The 20,049-nt window shown below is 43.7% G+C and overlaps 1 protein-coding gene across 4 annotated transcripts in view; it reads left to right on the top strand.

The window, feature by feature from the left end:
- Positions 1–20,049, top strand: part of EYA3 (EYA transcriptional coactivator and phosphatase 3) — a 128,121-nt gene that overhangs the window by 67,461 nt on the left and 40,611 nt on the right. For all 4 annotated transcript variants that reach the window (XM_077838119.1, XM_077838117.1, XM_077838118.1 and 1 more), the window contains one exon: positions 3,240–3,382. In XM_077838119.1, the coding sequence (XP_077694245.1) occupies positions 3,240–3,382 (143 nt within the window). The remainder of the gene's footprint in view (positions 1–3,239; positions 3,383–20,049) is intronic.

Below are 20,049 nucleotides of genomic sequence, written 5' to 3'. Positions count from 1 at the left end.
CAGAGGAGGGGAGGGGAAAGACATTTGTGCCCACGTGTACTTGCATAGCACTGGCCTTGCTTGCTGCTGCTGCAGTCCCAAATGGTGGAAAAAAGGGGCAAGGCAAGCGGCTGAGCGGAGGGGTGAGGAACAGGTCCAGGTGGTAGGTGGGGGGGTGATAGAGGGGGCAGGAGTGGTGGTGGTGATTGAGGGGAGAAAGATGGACTGGGGGAGGGGTCTGCGCTGCTCCCCCTGCACCCCACAGCAACAGTAGCTACCACCACCACTAGAGCAAAGATGGAAAAAGTCGCTCAGTCCTGCAGTAAGCCCCCTCCACAGTGTCCTGCAGTGGTCCTGCGAGCTCTCCCAGCAGCAAAGGTCCTCCTCTTCCTCCCCAGGGCAGCAGCAGGCTTTCAGACAGCAGCAACCAGCAGACAGGCAGGAGGGACCCCACAGGTGGTAGCAAAACAGTGGCGAGGTCCTCACTCCCCCTCTGGGGAGCAGGCCAGCAGGGTCTCCCAAGGAGCAACAGTAGCCCAGGGAGAGCACCAGCTGGTGAGGTTGGGGGGGCGGGAATCTGGCCCAGACGAAGCTGAAGCGGGTGCTCTGGGCCCAGTAGTAGCAGCTCCATGCCAGCAAGAGTGTCCTCCTATTGGTTTCTAGGAGGTGGGCAGGCGCAAGCCCGCCTATGGCTAAAGGGCTCTCCCCCAGCCTATGGCGAGGATCCACTGAGCCTGGGACTCAAATAATTACGGGAGACAACAGGAAAAAATAAGGACAGTTGTGAGGGTCAAAAGTAGAACACCTGGCAGTTTATGTTGATGGGCAGGCAAACTGCTGCCTTCTGAACCATAATGAGCCTTTTCAGTCTTGAGCCTTCATTCCCAGGTGGCAGTGCATTGTAGTATCTAGCTTGAAGGTGGTGAGTGTACAGATCACAATGCCAGGTCCTCCTCTATCTGATTTGCCACAGATGAAAAAAGATATCTTTACCAGCTGTGGTTACCTGGATATCTGGTAGCAGTGAGGTATCTAGGAAGTCCCCTGTGGGACTCAGAAGATCTGGGTTCAGTTCCTCACTCTGCCACAGATTTCCTGTGTGACCCTCGGCAAGTCACTCAATTTATCTTTGCCTCAGTTCTCCATCTGTGAAATGGGGATAATACTCCCTTTCTTCTACCTGGTGTATGTCTTGTTGGTTTAGCCCCTGTTCTGTAAACATGTACATGCTTGACTTTAGCCGTGTGAGAAATTTTGCTGAAATCTGTGGTTTCGCTTATGTAAAATTAACCATTTGCATGAGTTTGTAAGACTGGGTCTAAGATTGGAAGCTCTTCAAGGCAGCAACTGTTTTTTACTGTATACATGTACAGCACCTAGCACAATGGGCCCTGATCTCAGTCAGAGGCTCTGTGCACTATGCTGCATATCATCTCGATGATTTGAGAATAGATGCCCTTGATGGAAGATGTTATGGTGTTTGCTACTTCCTACAGATATTTCCCTCTTCCCATCAACATGCCTTCCATCTCACCAATATTTAGCGTCAACTGTCCCTCTTTATTTAGGCACTGATGACATCTAAGCACTTGCATACCTGGGAAAAGGAGCTGTCAGCATCAAATGTAAAGGAAATGGGAATAATCAGATGTTACATCTCCAGTGTTCTCTTCATACATTGTTTAACATTTTCTCAAAAGGGAGCTAGGTATTCCAATCCTAGTCACTGGGACTCGAGGTCCTTTTAGCCTCCTTTGAAAACCCCAGCCTAGATGTTTACCATTTACTTTACATATTTTGTTCCGTTTTATTAGCAGTTGAATGTAGTTTCCTGTTGGTCATTTCTAGGATCACTTGTCTTTCCTTTTTTGAGGATTGATACCGCCTTCTCTCCCCTGCCAGCCATCCTCTGGTACCTCCCCAGTACTCCATGACTTTTCATAAATAATGGTTTGGTAAGCTTACAAACTTAGGATGTGTGTCATCCGGACTGTAGAAAAATGGATCTCACAGAAATCCTAAATGTTCCCTTGCCTGCTTCTTATTAATATTAGGTCTTCATTACTTTCTAATTGTCCAAACATCTCCTTTATTTCTCTTGATGAAGTTAGATTTTAAAAAAACATTTATTAAGCCATTTAAGAGATGTTACTGCTATTTCACCCTCCTCATTTATGAATGGCTTTACTTTCATGTTAGTTTATTTTTCCCGGATACCTGCTCCTGTATTTTCCACTCCATGCATCTGATGAAGTGGGTTCTAGCCCACGAAAGCTTATGCCTAAATAAACTGGGTAGTCTCTAAGGTGCTACAAGGACTCCTTGTTGTTTTTATTATAAAACCCTTCTCATATTGTTAACCTTATTGGCTATTATTAGCTCATTCTGCTATTTTCTTTCCCTATCAGGTATTCTTTCCAGATTCTGTGCCTTTCACTGTGGTACTGGAATGCCTTTATTGATTGATTAGTCTTGTTCAGTTGCTCCCTGCTCTGTCACTTCAGTATAGTTTTTTAAACCTCAGCTCAGAGCTTCAAGCCACATTGTCATCTGCTTGTTCTTTATCTTGTTTTAAGACAAATCGCCATCATCACCTTGATTTTCGTCTTAGGATGCCCCAGCCTTCTTCTATACTTGTAGATTTTAGTATTTTCTCCCATTGCACAATAATTTCTAGATATCTTAATTCCCCATATTTGCCTTCATGCAGTCTCAGAGCCTCATGCTGCAGTTGTGTGTTAATGTGTTAAAGCACTTACAAATTGTAGTATGGACAAGTCCTAAGGCATTGCTTTGTTGCCAAACAGATGGGATGGCTTTAATTGGCTTGCAACATTTTTTACTTTTTTAACGGTTAAACATTTGTAACTGTATATCCCTTTGATTAATTGATATTAATGATACTGGCTGGGATTTCTAAGGGAACTCTGTGCTCAAATCCTACTGAAACCGGTGGAGCTTGTCACTAACTCGTTTAGACTCTTCTGAAACTACTAAAACTGTGGGAAAGCACCCTGATTTCCCTGAGATGCTGGGTACCCACAGCTCTTTAAGACTTCATTTGGAGATGTGGGTGCTTGGCATCACAGAAAATGAGGCCTAAGAGCGTCTATCAGCTGGTATATTCTCCTCCTGAGTTCCTTAAAAAGCAAATGTCTCTGTATTTATAATTAGCACATGTTTCTAAAGCACCCTTTCAGGATGTTCTTGTGCATGATGAGAGCTGCATAATATGAACATTTTAATTCTTTTTTTTATAGGCCATATGCACATATCCTTTCTGTACCTATATCCGAAACGATGACCCCTTATCCTGGTCAGACTCAGTATCAAGCTCTACAGCAGACTCAACCTTATGCCATCTACCCACAGACAACCCAGACCTATGGACTACCTCCTTTTGGTAAAACGTCAACAGAAAAGTTGTTTTAAAGGTTTTAAATTCTCTTCAGACAATGTATATAATTGTACTTCCCATGCCCATTGCTTTTCCAGCAAACTTCCCAGGCATTTTAGAGGGAAGAACTTACAGAAGACCGCAGGCTTGGCTTTCAATAATAGAACAGTTGGAAATGAGGGAATAATGTGTTTAGTTGACAGCTGTTCAGGTTTAAAGTGCATTGTCTCTGTGGTGGGAATGTCGTGTTAAATAGATCTTGTAAAAAATCTGATGTACTCTCAGTTAATTCTGGTGGACTGGCAAACTGACTGCAGGGATGTTTGATGCTTGGGGATTACAGTTTTCCCAAATTATTACTTGACTGCTTCAGTGCTGATTTATGTACCAGGTGAAATGGGACAAAGCACCTCTCCAGTGTTGCCCAGTGTAACATCTCTGCACTAGGTATCCTCTTTCTTTCCTTTTTGCTGGTACATTAGTACTGGCCTATTGGCTTGTATTAAAAGACCTGTTGCCTCACCTCACATTTCACTGCATGTAGATTGCCTGTTACACTGTCTTTGAGATTACTTAGCTAATAATAGTATTTAGCTCCGTAGTTCCTGTTATGTATTAAGCCACTGAAACAGATGGTTACATTGCAGTAACATTTAAGTTCTGCATTAGCCATTTCAGGGTGTCATGAGTGATTGTACCACTGAATTTTCCTTTGGATTTTCTCATTTTCTAATATTGTGAACCCCCAAATTAAAAAAATTATGAGTCAGACGCCAAGAAATCGTAAGATTGCCGCAAAAGTAATGAGAGAAACAGAAATCAATCCTGTCTTTTGGACTGTGTTCCAATTTCTGAACTCCCCCTGCCTCCTCTCTAGTGTGTGGGTGGCAGTTTGCTTCCGTAACTTACATGAAAACAGTATGGCTTTATCACCCGTTAGCAGCTGGACCACATAGTACTCTGCAGCTGCGTCCATTTGAAGAGATCTAGTTCTTCATCTTAAGTGGTAGTGGCTCATGATTTTATATCCACAGTCCAGGGATCAGTCCCCACAGATGACCCCAAGAGATGCTATGCTGTTTAACCAATTCTGGTGCCCAGCATCTCACTGTTGTCTTACAATACTTGTGTAACCCACTGAAATGTGTGTATGTCACGTCTCCTTGTATGGGCTAGTCGACAGAGAGTAACATGCTCTTCCTCTCACCAGAGCTCCTACAGTAGGGGCCAAAATTGCGCCTCTCACTGTAAACCTGAGAGAGTTGGCAACACTGTCCAATTTGCCATATTGCTTCTGAAAAATTCACAAAGTGGAAGAGATTTGGCTCAATTTTATTAGAGACCTGGGTTCTATCCCCAGCTCTGGCTGCTGAAATGGTGCAAGCTTTGTTATCTCATTTGTGAAATCGGAGAACGATGGTGTTTCTTGGGGTCAAAATAGGCATGTTTAAAAAAATAAAAAAAGATAGTGGGAATGATTCCTCTTCTAATCACTTATATATTGAGGGTCTGACTCCTCCGTACCATCTTCTTTTCTGCACTAGTGTTCAGATATTTGCCCTTTGATAGAATCATAGAATAGTAGTACTAGAAGGGACCTCGAGAGGTCATCCAGTCCAGCCCCTTGCGCTCAGGCAGGACTAAGTATTATCTAGTTCATCCCTGACAAGTGTGTGTCTAACCTGTTCTTAAAAACCTGCAGTGACAGATTCATGACACTAGCTGGATGAAAGCTATAGAACTAGGAGTCTTCGGTGATGTATGTGTGTGGGGGTGTCTGTTAGAAATTCTGGCTCTTTGGAGGCGAGGAATTGGGTGACTTTGAGGACTTTGTGCTTCAGCACTTTCAGCCTAGTCTGTGTCAGTAATGACCAAGATTTATTACCATTTTGAGTATGTTCATGGAAAGAGGTCAACTGAATTGGTGGTGTCAGCAGAGTCCCTAGTGGGTACCTACATTGCATTTGGCCCCCGGTGTCCATCTTGTTAGATCCTGAGATCTGTGTGGATGGTGGAGACTGAATTCCCATTTCACCCAAAGGGGTGATTCCTTTCTTGTGAAGCTGGGGGTCAGCACAGAGAAACTTACAGTGCTGCAGCTCTCTTGATATCTAGGTCTTCACTCACATGTACTGTTCGTGAACACTCTGTTCGCTGTAGGAATACATAGAACAATCACGCTGTACTGAGCAAAATGAAACAAGAATGTCAATCTCTATAGTCTTGAGTTCATGTGTGTCTGCCTCGCTGTGTATCCGGTCTGTGATTTCAGGATGTTGTTTGAGTCACATATAGTTTTGTGTTAATCTGAGCATTTGTTTAGAGGTTCATTCAGTTGCTACCATAGATGACCTGTGAACTGATAGTTCATTTATTGGAAACATGAAGAATATGCATTGCTCTGTGTGTTCTCTTGTCTTCCTACATGTGTTTCATTGATTATCCTAACAGTGTGTGGATTTGGTTGGGGTTTTTTTTGTTTGTTTTTGTGAAAGTGTTTAGGCCAAGATTTTAAACAACGGCACTTAGACACTCAATCTAAGTCGATATTTAGGCATCTAAAGAATTGGTCTGATTTCCCAAAGCACTAAGAGCCCTGCAGCTCCCATTGCCATTAATGCTTCTGGAGAATTCTGCGCTACTGGGCATGTGCAGAATTCATGTCTGGCCACAGAATTTTTTTCCACAGAAAATACATTCTGCCTGAGAAGTGCTGCAGTTCTGACTTTCATCCACCAGAGGCTGCTATGGTGTCAGAACCGCCAGCAGCATGCATGCAGCCAGTTACGGGCTGTTCTGGCACCAGAGCAGCCTCGGGTGGGCAAAAGACAGAACTGCAGCTCTTCTGGGGCAGAATGTATTTCCTGTGCGGGGAAAAAAATTGTGCACAGTGGCACAGAATTCCCCCAGGAGTAGAAGTTCATCCCAGCACCCTGCCCATGGAGCCAGGTTAGAACAGACAAAGTGGGGCACACAGGGTTGCGGGGTGTGTGTGTGTGTGTGTGTCTCCACAGCCTGGGGTTCAGAATGGCTAGTGAGCTGGATAGACTGGGGTATGGGCTCAGGAGCTAGTGGGATGACAGCATTGAGCCAGAGACTGCATGAGAGTGGGGGTGCAAGGCCACATGGGGATGGGAGAGGAGGGCTGCAGAGCCACATGGGGATGTGGGGATAGGGGCAGATGTGCCTGACTGAATGGGAGAGGCTTGGGGTCAACCAGGGTCTGCATGGAGGAGGCTCCCCAACTCCCTAGCAATCCCTCCCTTCCTCCCCGAAAAAATTTGTTCCATACCTCTCCCACCCACACCCAATAACCCACCAGGTTCACTCCAGGCTCCTTTCCTCTCCCTCAGTTTCTCTGTTACCCCTAACTCCCTCAAACCTTTGCATTGCTTCTGATGGGTGGAGGAAATAAGTTTCTGTTTTGCAGTTTGAATGAATTATTCAAAGTTCTATATTAATGTGCCTAGTAAGGAATGTATTTGTAAAAAAAAACAATACCCGAATCTTTTTTTTGTCTGTATTGTTACAGACATGTTTGCTGACAGGTATTTTGAAATAAATTATCAAAATAATTGAAACTGGCTTAATTATATTGTTTTGACAAAATATGCAGAATTTTAAAATATAATGCAGAGAATTTTTAATTTTTTGGTGCAGAATTCCCCCAGGAGTAGCCTTTAGTAGGAGCTTTGTATTCTCAGCACCATTTAAAACCTGACCAGTTGTCTGAGTATGGATTTAGGAGCCTAATGGTAGGTTCCTATTTTTTAAAATTTTGTCCTTAACCAAATGTGAGGTCGGCATTGAAAGATGTATTGTCTTAACAAATTTAGTAACAGCCCCAGGATGATCTCACTCTGTGGGGATGGCACATGCTGAGTCTGGTCAACAGGTAGGAGCTAGGGGACTGAGCATACTCCATGTGGATGGATGGAGGATAACCCTGGTAGACTCTAACAGAACTCTACTGAGCATGTGTAAACTTGGCTAAATTTGATCAGATTTTCAGACATAGGGGAAAAAATACATTTCTGACCCAAATGCGTGATGGCACTAGAGCTTCTCAGTAAAGTGGTTATTACATTTTTTTAAGGAGAGCATTGTAGGAGGAGGGGAAACAATAACAGAAAATGTGGAAATGGCAGAGGTGCTTAATGACTTCTTTGTTTTGGTTTTCACCAAAAAGATTGATGCTGGTTGAACGTCTAACATACTGAGTGCCAGTGAAAATGAGGTAAGATCAGAGGCTAAAATAGGGAAAGAACAAGTTAAAAATTACTTAGACAAGTTAGATGTCTTCAAGTCACCAGTGCCTAATGAAATGCATCCTAGAATACTCAAGGAGCTGACTGAGGAGATATCTCAACCATTAGCGATTATCTTTGAAAAGTCATGGAAGACGGGAGAGATTGTAGAAGGCTGGAAAAGGGCAAATATAGTGCCAATCTATGAAAAGGGAAATAAGGACAAAACAGGGAATTACAGACCAGTCAGCTTAACTTCTGTACCCAGAAAGATAATGGAGCAAATAATTAAGCAATGAATTTTCAAACATCTAGACGATAATAAGGTGATAAGTAACAGCATGGATTTGTCAAGAACAAATTGTGTCAAACCAGCCTGATAGCTTTCTTTGACAGGGTAACAAGCCTTGTGGATGGGGGGGAAGCAGTAGATGTGGTATATCTTGACTTTAGTAAAGCTTTTTGATATTGTCTCGCATAACCTTCTCATAAACAAACTAGGGAAATGCCACCTAGATGGAGCTACTAAGAGGTGAGTGCATAACTGATTGGAATACCGTTCCCAGAGAGTAGTTATCAGTGGTTCAGAGTCATGCTGGAAGGACATAATGAGTGGGGTCCAACAGGGATCAGTTCTGGGTCCAGTTCTGCTCAATATCTTCATCGGTGATTTAGATAATGGCATAGAGAGTATACTGATAAAGTTTGTGGACAATACCAAGCTGGGAGGGGTTGCAAGTGCTTTGGGGGATAGGATTATAATTCAAAATGATCTGGACAAACTGGAGAAATGGTCTGAAGTAAATAGGATGAAGTTCAGTAAGGACAAATGCAAAGTACTCCACTTAGGAAGGAACAATCAGTTGCACACACACAAAATGGGAAATGACTGCCTAGGAAGAAGTACTGCGGAAAGGGATCTGGGTATCATATTGGACCACAAGGTAAATATGAGTCAACAGTGTAACACTGTTGCAAAAAAAGCGAACATCATTCTGGGCTGTATTAGCAGGAGTGTTGTAAGCAAGACGTGAGAAGTAATTCTTCCACTCTACTCTGCGCTGATTAGGCCTCACCTGGAGTATTGTGTCCAGTTCTGGGCACCACATTTCAGGAAAGATGTGGACAAATTGGAGAAAGTCCAGAGAAGAGCAACAAAAATGATTAGAGGTCTAGAAAACATGACCTATGAGGGAAGATTGAAAAAATTGGGTTTGTTTAGTCTGGAAAAGAGAAGTCTGAGAGGGGACATGATAACAGTTTCAAGTATATAAAAGGTTGTTACAAGGAGGAGGGAGAAAAATTGTTCTCCTTAACCCCAAAGGACAGGACAAGAAGCAATGGACTTAAATTGGAGCAAGGGCAGTTTAGTTTGGACATTAGGAAAAACTTCCTAAATGTCAGGGTGGTTAAGCACTGGAATAAATTGCCTAGGGAGGTTGTGGAATCTCCATCATTGGAGATTTTTAAGAGCAGGTTTAGACAAATACCTGTCAGGAATGGTCTAGATAATATTTAGTCCTGCCGTGAGTGCAGGAGACTGGACGAGATGACATCTCGAGATCCCTTCCAGTCCTGTGAGTCTATGTACTTCCCCCTAATGGACAGCTAAACCACTTTTGCTGAAACTTTCATAAATAAATAAATTCCATCTGAGGTAGATGCCCAACATGGAAAATTTCAGCCCAAGAGGTTTAAGTGAAAGCTGGTTTCCATATTGGAAGAGAAGGTTCAAGATCTGGAGAAACAGGTATCGACCCTGCATTGCATAAGAGAAACTGAAGATTTCCTGGCCAGACATCAGGATATGCTTCTACTGGTACAACATTCTGAAGATTTAGAGCATGCTGCGCAGCGGGGACAGAAGGACGGTGAAGAAATTTGGCAGCACGTGACCTCCAGAAGAAGAAAGGAGAACGTCCATGTACGAGCAATGCAGATTCAGGTAAGCAACCGTTTTTACGTTCTCTCCACAGGTACAAATGCGGAGAGTGGACTAGATGATACATCTGAGGGAAGGGAGCAGAAGGAGACTCCGCCGATTGGAAAGCATGAGATGCACTGTCCTAGGGAAGGGAGTTCCACGACCACTGCTCCCAAGAGAAGGAGGAGGGTGATGGTGGTTGGGGACTCCATCCTCAGGGGGACTGAGTCATCTGTCTGCCGCCCCGACTGGGAAAACCGAGAAGTCTGCTGCTTGCCAGGAGCTAGGATTCACGATGTGACGGAGAGACTGCCGAGACTCATCAAGCCCTCGGATCGCTACCCCTTCCTACTTCTCCACGTGGGCACCAATGATACTGCCAAGAATGACCTTGTGTGGATCACTGTAGACTACGTGGCTCTGGGAAGAAGGATAAAGGAGTTTGAGGCGCAAGTGGTCTTCTCGTCCATCCTCCCCGTGGAAGGAAAAGGCCTGGGTAGAGACCGTCGAATCGTGGAAGTCAATGAATGGCTACGCAGGTGGTGTTGGAGAGAAGGCTTTGGATTCGTTGACCATGGGATGGTGTTCCAAGAAGGAAGAGTGGTAGGCAGAGATGGGCTCCACCTAACGAAGAGAGGGAATAGCATCTTCGCATGCAGACTGGCTAACCTAGTGAGGAGGGCTTTAAACTAGGTTCACCGGGGGAAGGAGACCAAAGCCCTCAGGTAAGTGGGGAAGTGGGATACCGGGAGGAAGCACGAGCAGGAGCGCGCAAGAGGGGAGGGCTCCTGCCTCATCCTGAGAAAGCAGGACAATCAGTGAGTTATCTTGAATGTCTAGACACAAATGCAAGAAGCCTGGGAAACAAGCAGGGAGAACTGGAAGTCCTGGTACAGTGAAGGAATTATGATGTGATTGGAATATCAGAGACTTGGTGGGATAACTCACATGACTGGAGTACTGTCATGGATGGATATAAACTGTTCAGGAAGGACAGGCAGGGCAGAAAAGGTGGGGGAGTTGCACTGTATATAAGGGAGCAGTATGACTGCTCAGAGCTCTGGTGTGAAACTGCAGAAAAACCTGAGAGTCTCTGGATTAAGCTTAGAAGTGTGAGCAACAAGGGTGATGTCGTGGTGGGAGTCTGCTATAGACCACCGGACCAGGGGGATGAGGTGGACGAGGCTTTCTTCCGGCAACTCACGGAAGTTACTAGATCGCAGGCCCTGGTTCTCATGGGAGACTTCAATCACCCTAATATCTGCTGGGAGAGCAATACAGCGGTGCACAGACAATCCAGGAAGTTTTTGGAAAGTGTAGGGGACAATTTCCTGGTGCAAATGATGGAGGAACCAACTAGGGGCAGAGCTCTTCTTGACCTGCTGCTCACAAAGCGGGAAGAAGTAGTAGGGGAAACTAAAGTGGATGGGAACCTGGGAGGCAGTGACCATGAGATGGTCGAGTTCAGGATCCTGAGACAAGGAAGAAAGGAGAGCAGCAGAATACAGACCCTGGACTTCAGAAAAGCAGACTTTGACTCCCTCAGGGATCTGATGGGCAGGATCCCCTGGGAGAATAACATGAGGGGAAAAGGAGTCCAGGAGAGCTGGCTGTATTTTAAAGAATCCTTATTGAGATTACAAGGACAAACCATCCCGATGTGTAGAAAGAATAGTAAATATGGCAGGCGACCTGCTTAGCTTAACAGTGAAATCCTTGCTCATCTTAAATACAAAAAAAGAATCTTACAAGAAGTGGAAGCTTGGACAAATGTCCAGGGAGCAGTATAAAGATATTGCTCAGTCATGCAGGAGTGAAATCAGGAAGGCCAAATCACACTTGGAGTTGCAGCTAGCAAGAGATGTTAATAATAACAAGAAGGGTTTCTTCAGCTATGTTAGCAACAAGAAGAAAGTCAAGGAAAGTGTGGGCCCCTTACTGAATGAGGGAGGCAACCTAGTGACAGAGGATGTGGAAAAAGCTAATGTACTCAATACTTTTTTTGCCTCTGTCTTCACGAACATGGTCAGCTCCCAGACTACTGCACTGGGCAGCACAGGTTGGGGAGGAGGTGACCAGCCCTCTGTGGAGAAAGAAGTGGTTCAGGACTATTTAGAAAAGCTGGATGAGCACAAGTCCATGGGGTCGGATGCGTTGCATCCGAGAGTGCTAAAGCAGTTGGCGGATGTGATTGCAGAGCCATTGGCCATTATCTTTGAAAACTCATGGCAATCGGGGGAAGTCCCAGATGACTGGAAAAAGGCAAATGTAGTGCCCATCTTTAAAAAAGGGAAGGAGGGGGATCCGGGGAACTACTGGCCAGTCAGCCTCACCTCAGTCCCTGGAAAAATCATGGAGCAGGTCCTCAAGGAATCAATTCTGAAGCACTTAGAGGAGAGGAAAGTGATCAGGAACAGTCAGCATGGATTCACCAAGGGCAAGTCATGCCTGACTAAACTAATTGCCTTCTATGACGAGATAACTGGCTCTGTGGATGAGGGGAAAGCGGTGGACATGTTATTCCTTGACTTTAGCAAAGCTTTTGGTGTGGTCTCCCACAGTATTCTTGTCAGCAAGTTAAAGAAGTATGGGCTGGATGAATGGACTATAAGGTGGATAGAAAGCTGGCTAGATCGTCGGGCTCGACGGGTAGTGATCAATGGCTCCATGTCTAGTTGGCAGCCGGTATCAAGCGGAGTGCCCCAAGGGTCGGTCCTGGGGCCGGTTTTGTTCAATATCTTCATTAATGATCTGGAGGATGGTGTGGATTGCACCCTCAGCAAGTTTGCAGATGACACTAAACTGGGAGGAGAGATAGATACGCTGGAGGGTAGGGATAGGATCCAGAGGGACCTAGACAAATTAGAGGATTGGGCCAAAAGAAATCTGATGAGGTTCAACAAGGACAAGTGCAGAGTCCTGCACTTAGGACGGAAGAATCCCATGCACCGCTACAGACTAGGGACCGAATGGCTAGGCAGCAGTTCTGCGGAAAAGGACCTAGGGGTTACAGTGGACGAGAAGCTGGATATGAGTCAACAGTATGCCCTTGTTGCCAAGAAGGCCAATGGCATTTTGGGGTGTATAAGTAGGGGCATTGCCAGCAGATCGAGGGACGTGATCGTTCCCCTCTATTCGACATTGGTGAGGCCTCATCTGGAGTACTGTGTCCAGTTTTGGGCCCCACACTACAAGAAGGATGTGAAAAAATTGGAAAGCGTCCAGTGGAGGGCAACAAAAATGATTAGGGGACTGTAACACATGACTTTTGAAGAGAGGCTGAGGGAACTGGGATTGTTTAGTCTGCGGAAGAGAAGAGTGAAGGGGGATTTGATAGCTGCTTTCAACTACCTGAAAGGGGGGCGGGGGGTTCTTGGGGTAGTTGGCCTTTACATGCCCCGGCTCGTTACATTTAAAACATCGTCCAGCTGACGGGTCACTGGGGCGAGGTGGGTTGCTGGAGAACGGTGTGGTGGGACGATAAGGTGGCTGGAGGGTTCCTTGAGGGGTAGGTGGAGCCTTGGGCAGCCCCCGGTAATAGGGTGTGGTCTGAGGTTGTCCCTTCTGGTATCTGCTCCAACTGCGACCAGTTTTTTTCTTCTCTGCCACCTCCACCCATTTGGCTCCAATCTCCCCCGCCTCGATTACAGTTTTGGGTTTCCCATCTAGGATGTATCTTTCTATTTCCTCAGGAACACCCTCTAAGAACTGTTCCATTTGCATTAGGAAGGGCAAATCTACTGGAGATTCAACACTTGCTCCTGATATCCAGGCATCCCAATGTTTCACAGTGTGGTAGGCATGTTGGGTAAATGAGATGTCTGGTTTCCACCTTAGGGCTCTGAATCGCTGACGGGAATGCTCGGGTGTTAGCCCCATTCTGATTCTCGCCTTGGTTTTAAACAGTTCATACTGGTTCATTTGTGCCTTAGGCATTTCAGCCGCCACCTCAGCTAAGGGTCCACTGAGCTGCGGCCTCCGCTCTACCATGTATTGGTCTGTAGAGATGCTGTACCCAAGGCAGGCCCTTTCGAAGTTTTCTAAGAAGGCCTCGGTATCATCGCCTGCCTTGTAGGTGGGGAACTTTCTGGGATGGGAAGTGGTACCTGGAGAAGGATTGCTAGGGTTTGTTGGTATATTCTGCTGAGCCCTTGCCTTCTCCATCTCCAGTTCATGCTTCCTCTCTTTTTCCTTCTCTTCCTCCACATGCTTTCTCTCTTTTTCCTTCTCCTCCAGTTCTTTGGCCTTTGCCTCCATAGCTGTCCTGTGAGCAGCCACTTGGTGGTGTTCTGCCTCTTTCGCTGCCTCCCTTTCTTTGTCCTTTGCCTCCATTGCTCTCCTGTGAGCAGCTTCTAGGGCTTTTTCGGCTTCTTTCACTGCCTCCAGTTTGGCTAACTCCAATTTGTGTAGTGCCTTGGTGTCTGTCATCTTTACCTCTCTGTTTTTAACTAACTTTACACCCGAGGGTTAGACATAAAACAAACAAAACTTGGCTTGTAAAATTTTGCTGTGCTGTAATAGGATACCTATATTCTCTGATAGTGATTGTCAGCCAACAGAAAAATCCAAAAAAAGAAAAAAACACAACAACAAACAACAATAAAAAAAATTTAAAAAAAAAACCAAAAACCCTAACACCTTTGTCTCCAGGCAAATAGGCAGAAAACCCCTCTAGTTACTTTTAGGTAAAAAAAAAAAAAAAAACTTCAGGTCTGTGAAGACTTGTGAATTTCCCTGCAGGAGGTTAACTACTCTGCCTTTAGGTAGAGAAAACTGCAATTCACAAAAGATAATTCCCTTTTGTCTCTGCTCTGGCCCCAAAGCAAAGCAAAAAAAACTTGCAACTATTTCCAGTTGGAGACCTGCTTTCTAGCAGCCCAAAGGATTTTAAAAATTTCCTTTTAAAATCTGTTTTTCTGGTTCAAAAAATCTCAGATTGATCTCAAAATGATTTCAAGTTAATTCCACCGCTCTGCCACCATGTCAAGGTTCCTTCCCCACTCTGAACTCTAGGGTACAGATGTGGGGACCTGCATGAAAACCTCCTAAGCTTACTTTTACCAGCTTAGGTTAAAACTTCCCCAAGGTACAAACTATTTTACCCTTTGCCCTTGGACTTCCACTGCCACCACCAAACGTTTATCTGGGTTTATTTATTAGGAAAGCATTGTTTGGAAACGTCTTTCCCCCAAAAAATCCTCCCAACCCTTGCACCCCACTTCCTGGGGAAGGTTTGGTAAAAATCCTCACCAATTTGCATAGGTGACCACAGACCCAAACCCTTGGATCTTAAGAACAATGAAAAAGCATTCAGTTTCTGAAAAGAAGGATTTTAATAGAAGTAAAAAGTAAAAAAAAAAATCACCTCTGTAAAATCAGGATGGTAAATACCTTACAGGGTAATTAGATTCAAAACATAGAGAATCCCTCTCGGCAAAACCTTAAGTTACAAAAAGACACACAGACAGGAATATCCATTCTGTTCAGCACAGCTTAATTTCTCAGCCATTTAAAGAAATCATAATCTAACGCATATCTAGCTAGATTACTTACTAAATTCTAAGACTCCATTCCTGTTCTGTCCCCGGCAAAAGCATCACACAGACAGACACAGACCCTTTGTTTTTCTCCCTCCTCCCAGCTTTTTAAAGTATCTTGTCTCATTGGTCATTTTGGTCAGGTGCCAGCGAGGTTATCCTAGCTTCTTAACCCTTTACAGGTGAAAGGATTTTTCCTCTGGCCAGGAGGGATTTTAAAAGTGTTTATCCTTCTCTTTATATTTATGACAGGGGTTCCAAAGAGGATGGATCTAGACTGTTCTCAGTGGTGGCAGATGACAGAACAAGGACTAATGGTCTCCAATTGCAGTGGGGGAGGTTTAGGTTGGATATTAGGAAAAACTATTTCACTAGGAGGGTGGTGAAGCACTGGAATGCTTTACCTGGGGCGGTGGTGGAATCTCCTTCCTTTGAGGTTTTTAAGGTCAGGCTTGACAAAGCCCTGGCTGGGATAATTTAGTTGGGGATTGGCCCTGCTTTGAGCAGGGGGTTGGACTAGATGACCTTCTGAGGTCCCTTCCAACACTGATATTCTATGATTCTATGATTTTGAGTTTGGCATTATCCTGCTGTCTATAACAATAATGAGAATGGCTTTGTAAGATGATATGTTACATCACATTAACATATGTAGGTATTTTTATAGCAGTTGTGCTTAGTGAGCACTGTAGTTAGGGTTGAAAAAGGAGTTTCCTTCTGAACCCCTCTTTTCATGTATGGTCTCAGCCCAAAAATGAAGGGTTTTCTTTGGCAAATTTGAGCCAGTTCTGTTCAGCCATCTTTGAATTATATCAAATTGGCACAATACACTACTTCCTACTTTTAAAAACTAGTTTCTTTCACTGTGATGACTCAAACCCAGCTGAGCTGTGAAGGTTCTGTCATGGACTTCTCACGGATGCACACATTACTGTGCAGTTTCCATCAGTATTACGTAAATTCATCAAGGCCACATACAAAGATGTGAAGTGGTCTGTAAGGATGAACAACCGAGCAACAGAGTGGTTCGGTTTGGACAGTGGCATGAAACAGGGCTGCATTTTATCTGCACTCTTGATTGGCATTACCATATACTGGATAATGAAGTGTATTAGCAACACTAATACCAGCAGAGCATGAATAGGTGGCAAATGCCTAGAAGTACTGAAGTTTAATAATATTGTGCTACTGAACGACATCCCTGAAAAGTTACAAAGACAGACAACCTGGCAAAAAAAGCAGACCATGCTGGGCTTAAAGTTAGTTATGCTAAAACAAACATCCTTGAAACCCAAACGTCAATCATTAACATCACATTAAAAGGCAGAAATATCAAGAAAGTAGAACGGTTCATCTACCTGGGCAGCACCATGTTAGCCAATGGAGACCTCAAGAAGGAAATGACATCAAGGGTAGGAAAGGCATCCACAACATTTACTAAACTCAACAATGTATGGAAATCAAATATATATGTCACCAGAACAAAACTCTGAATTTTCAGTTCAAACATAATTTTGGTGTGAACATACAGCTGCGAAAGCTGGAGGTCTATTAAAACATTAGACAGAAAATTAGACACCTTAAAAAATAAGTGCCTATGAAAGATTCTGGACATTGATTGGAAAGACTTCTTCAGCAGTTAAAAGATCTGAGAATAATCAGCCAGCAGCTTGTTTCCACCAGAATCAGAAGGAAATGCTGGACATATCTGGGGCATGTATAATCCTAGAATTGTAGGACAGGTGTTTGTCTAATCTGTTCTTAAAGATCTTCAATGAAGGAGATTTCACAGCCTCCCTAGGCAATTTATTCCAGTGCTTAACCACCATGACAGGAAGTTTTTCCTAATGTCCAACCTAAACCGCCCTTGCTGCAATTTAAACTTATTACTTCTTGTCCTATCCTTAGAGGTTAAAGAGAACAATTTTTCTCCTTCCTTTTTGTAACATCCTTTTATATTCTTGAACACAAGTACTCCTTTTCATTTGTTTCAGTCTTCCCTCATAGGTCATATTTTTAGATCTTTAATCATTTTTGTTGCTCTTCTCTGGACTTTTTCCGATTTGTCCACATCTTTCCTGAAATGTGGTGCCTAGAACTGGACACAATACTCCAGTTGACACCCAATCAGCATGGAGTAGAGTGGAAGAATTGCTTCTTGTTTCTTGCTTATAACACTCCTGCTAATACATCCCAGAATGACGTTAGCTTTTTTTACACCAGTGTTTCACTGTTCACTCGTATTTAGCTTGTGATCCACTAAGACCTCCCGATCCCTTTCTGCAGTACTCCAACACACAGACTCCCACATGAAGCTGTCAAGTGGAAACCAACTGCTGTGAGAAAATGGGGGTGCCTAAAAGAAACTTTAAGAAGAACCCTTAGCAGGGAGGGCCAAAGAGTTGATCTGAACACCACAGAGCAAATGGAAGCAGCAGCAAATGATAGAGGAATGGAAAAAGCTGGCTTCTGCCCTATGCACCAACATTGGCACAAGAAGGCTATTTAATAAAAAAAAAAAGTAAAGGAAACTTCTAGAAGCTGACATCTGCACTTGAGCCAGACAAATGAGACTATTTTGCTTTCCTCTGTCCTCTTCCTTCAAGTAGAACTTGGAAATTAAATACAAAGAAATAAAAGTAATCCTACTTGTAAAATTTCTCAGTTAAAATGTGGAAGAGGCTCTCAGAAAATGAAGAGGCTCTTTAGCAGTTCTATCTCAGCCACTTGGCCCTTGTGCAAATCCATCCTGTTACTTATCACCTTATTATCTTCTAGATGTTTGCAAATTGATTGCTTAATTATTTACTCCATTATCTTTCCGGGTACAGAAGTTAAACTGACTGGTCTGTAATTTCCTGGATTGTTTTTATTCCCTTTTTTATAGATGGGCATTATGCTTGCCCTTTTCCAGTCTTCTGGAATCTCTTCCGTCTTCCATAACTTTTCAAAAATAATTGCTAGTGGCTTAGATATCTCCTCAGTCAGTTTCTTGAGTATTCTAGGATGTATTTCATCAGGCCCTGGTGACCTGAATACATCTAACTTGTCTAAGTAATTTTTAACTACTTGTGATGTTATTGACATAAACTGTGACCGTATAGATCATTGTTGCAACCACTGTTATATATTTGCAGCAAATACTGTACAAAGGTTGTCGTGTGAGATGTCTATAAAAAGGTTATGATTATGCTATCTGTATATGTGTATCATTTTGTAGTTGAAGTTATGAATATTGGCTATGTATTTGTATCTCAATGTGTTTGAGTAGCATTAGTGAAGCATTTGGTCAGCTTCTTGAGAACAGAATTTGCAGATTAAGTGCCCAATCAAGAAACACTTAACTGACAATGGACCTTGGGAGACTCCAAACCACATGAGAAGTCTTACTGGGAACGTTCAAGGTAGCATGTGAGCAATGGCTGTTCCCCCCCCGTAAGAAAACTGAGTCATGCATGGACATGTGACTTGCCCATGTGATTCCAGACTCCAGCTTGCTGCTGTGATTTTCCACAGTAAGAACAAAGGGGTGTCCTTCCATATGGCAGAGAATATAGAAGGCCCTGGGAGCCCCTCCATCTAGTCTTCAATCCTGCTTCTTACCTCTGGAGGAACCTTGCTACAAACTGAAGCTATGAACAAAGGACTGAATGACCCATCCAAGCTGTGGAGGTACTCCAGAGACTTGATTTGAGCCTAAAGTTTATTCCATCACTGCTTGAAGCCTGAACCAAGAACTTTGCCATTACCTGTATGTAATTGATTCCATTTAACCAATTTTAGCTCTCATCTATATTTTTCTTTTTATGAATAAACCTTTAGATTTTAGATTCTAAAGGATTGGCAACAGCATGATTTGTGGGTAAGATCTGACTTGTATATTGACCTGGGTCTGGGGCTTGGTCCTTTGGGATTGAGAGAACCTTTTTTCTTTTACTGGGATATTGGTTTTCATAACCATTTGTCCCCATAATGAGTGGCACTGGTGGTGGTACTGGGAAACTGGGGTGTCTAAGGGAATTGTTTATATGACTTATGATTAGCCAGGGGGTGAGACTGAAGTCCTCTCTGTTTGGCTGGTTTGGTGTGCCTTAATGGTAAAGAAAACCCAGCCTTGGGCTGTAACTGCCCTGCTCTAAGCAATTTGTCCTGAATTGATACTCTCAGTAGTGTCCTGCCAGAGGCAGCATTGTTACACTTGTTCTTTCCCTATTTTAGCTTCTGATCTTATCTCATTTTCACTGGCATTCACTACGTTAGATATCCAGTCGCTACTAACCTTTTTGGTGAAAAGTGAAACAAAAAAGTCATTTAGCACTTCTGCCATTTCCACATTTTTTTGTTTTTGCTGATGTTGGAATTAGTTCAGAAAGCAGCTGAAATCAGGAGCTTGACCAGTCTGCAGAACCCTGCTCCAGACTAGGCTGCCTTGTTGAGATGTTGCTCTTGCTGATTCAGTTCTAGCCTGAGTGCAGTAGGCAGAGCCTTAAAGGGGCACGTGGATTGAGAAGTCATACTATATGTGTGCCACTGTTGTTACGGATATTGCTTAAGATCACTGGAATTGTAAGAGATTTGAGGAAAAGCTTATTCTCCTCTGTTTGCAGTTTGTTTACTTTGGGCATTTGTGAGCCCTGCCTATACAGTCAATTCACTGTTTTCCCCTGAAGGCAGTCAGTCATTTTCCCATTTGTGTCAGTTTTTGCACAGAAGCAAGGGAAAGATTTTTTTAAAAACAAATAGTCAAGTGTAATTGTAAAACCACATGAATCAGCAGGAGATTCAGGGGCAGATGCAGGATCTGATGCTACTTAAAAAAAAATATAAAAATTAAGTACTAGATAGGAAGTTGAATGTCCCTTTAATGCTGTAGGAGCCACCACAAGTGTCCACTGAAGCCAATGGAAGGACTGCCATTGACTAAATGAGTGCTGGATCATTATCTTACTGAGTAGCAGTCTGGGC

Source organism: Eretmochelys imbricata, chromosome 19 (assembly GCF_965152235.1).
Source record: "Eretmochelys imbricata isolate rEreImb1 chromosome 19, rEreImb1.hap1, whole genome shotgun sequence".
NCBI lineage: Eukaryota > Metazoa > Chordata > Testudines > Cheloniidae > Eretmochelys > Eretmochelys imbricata.
This window is presented reverse-complemented; position numbering and strand designations above follow the sequence as displayed.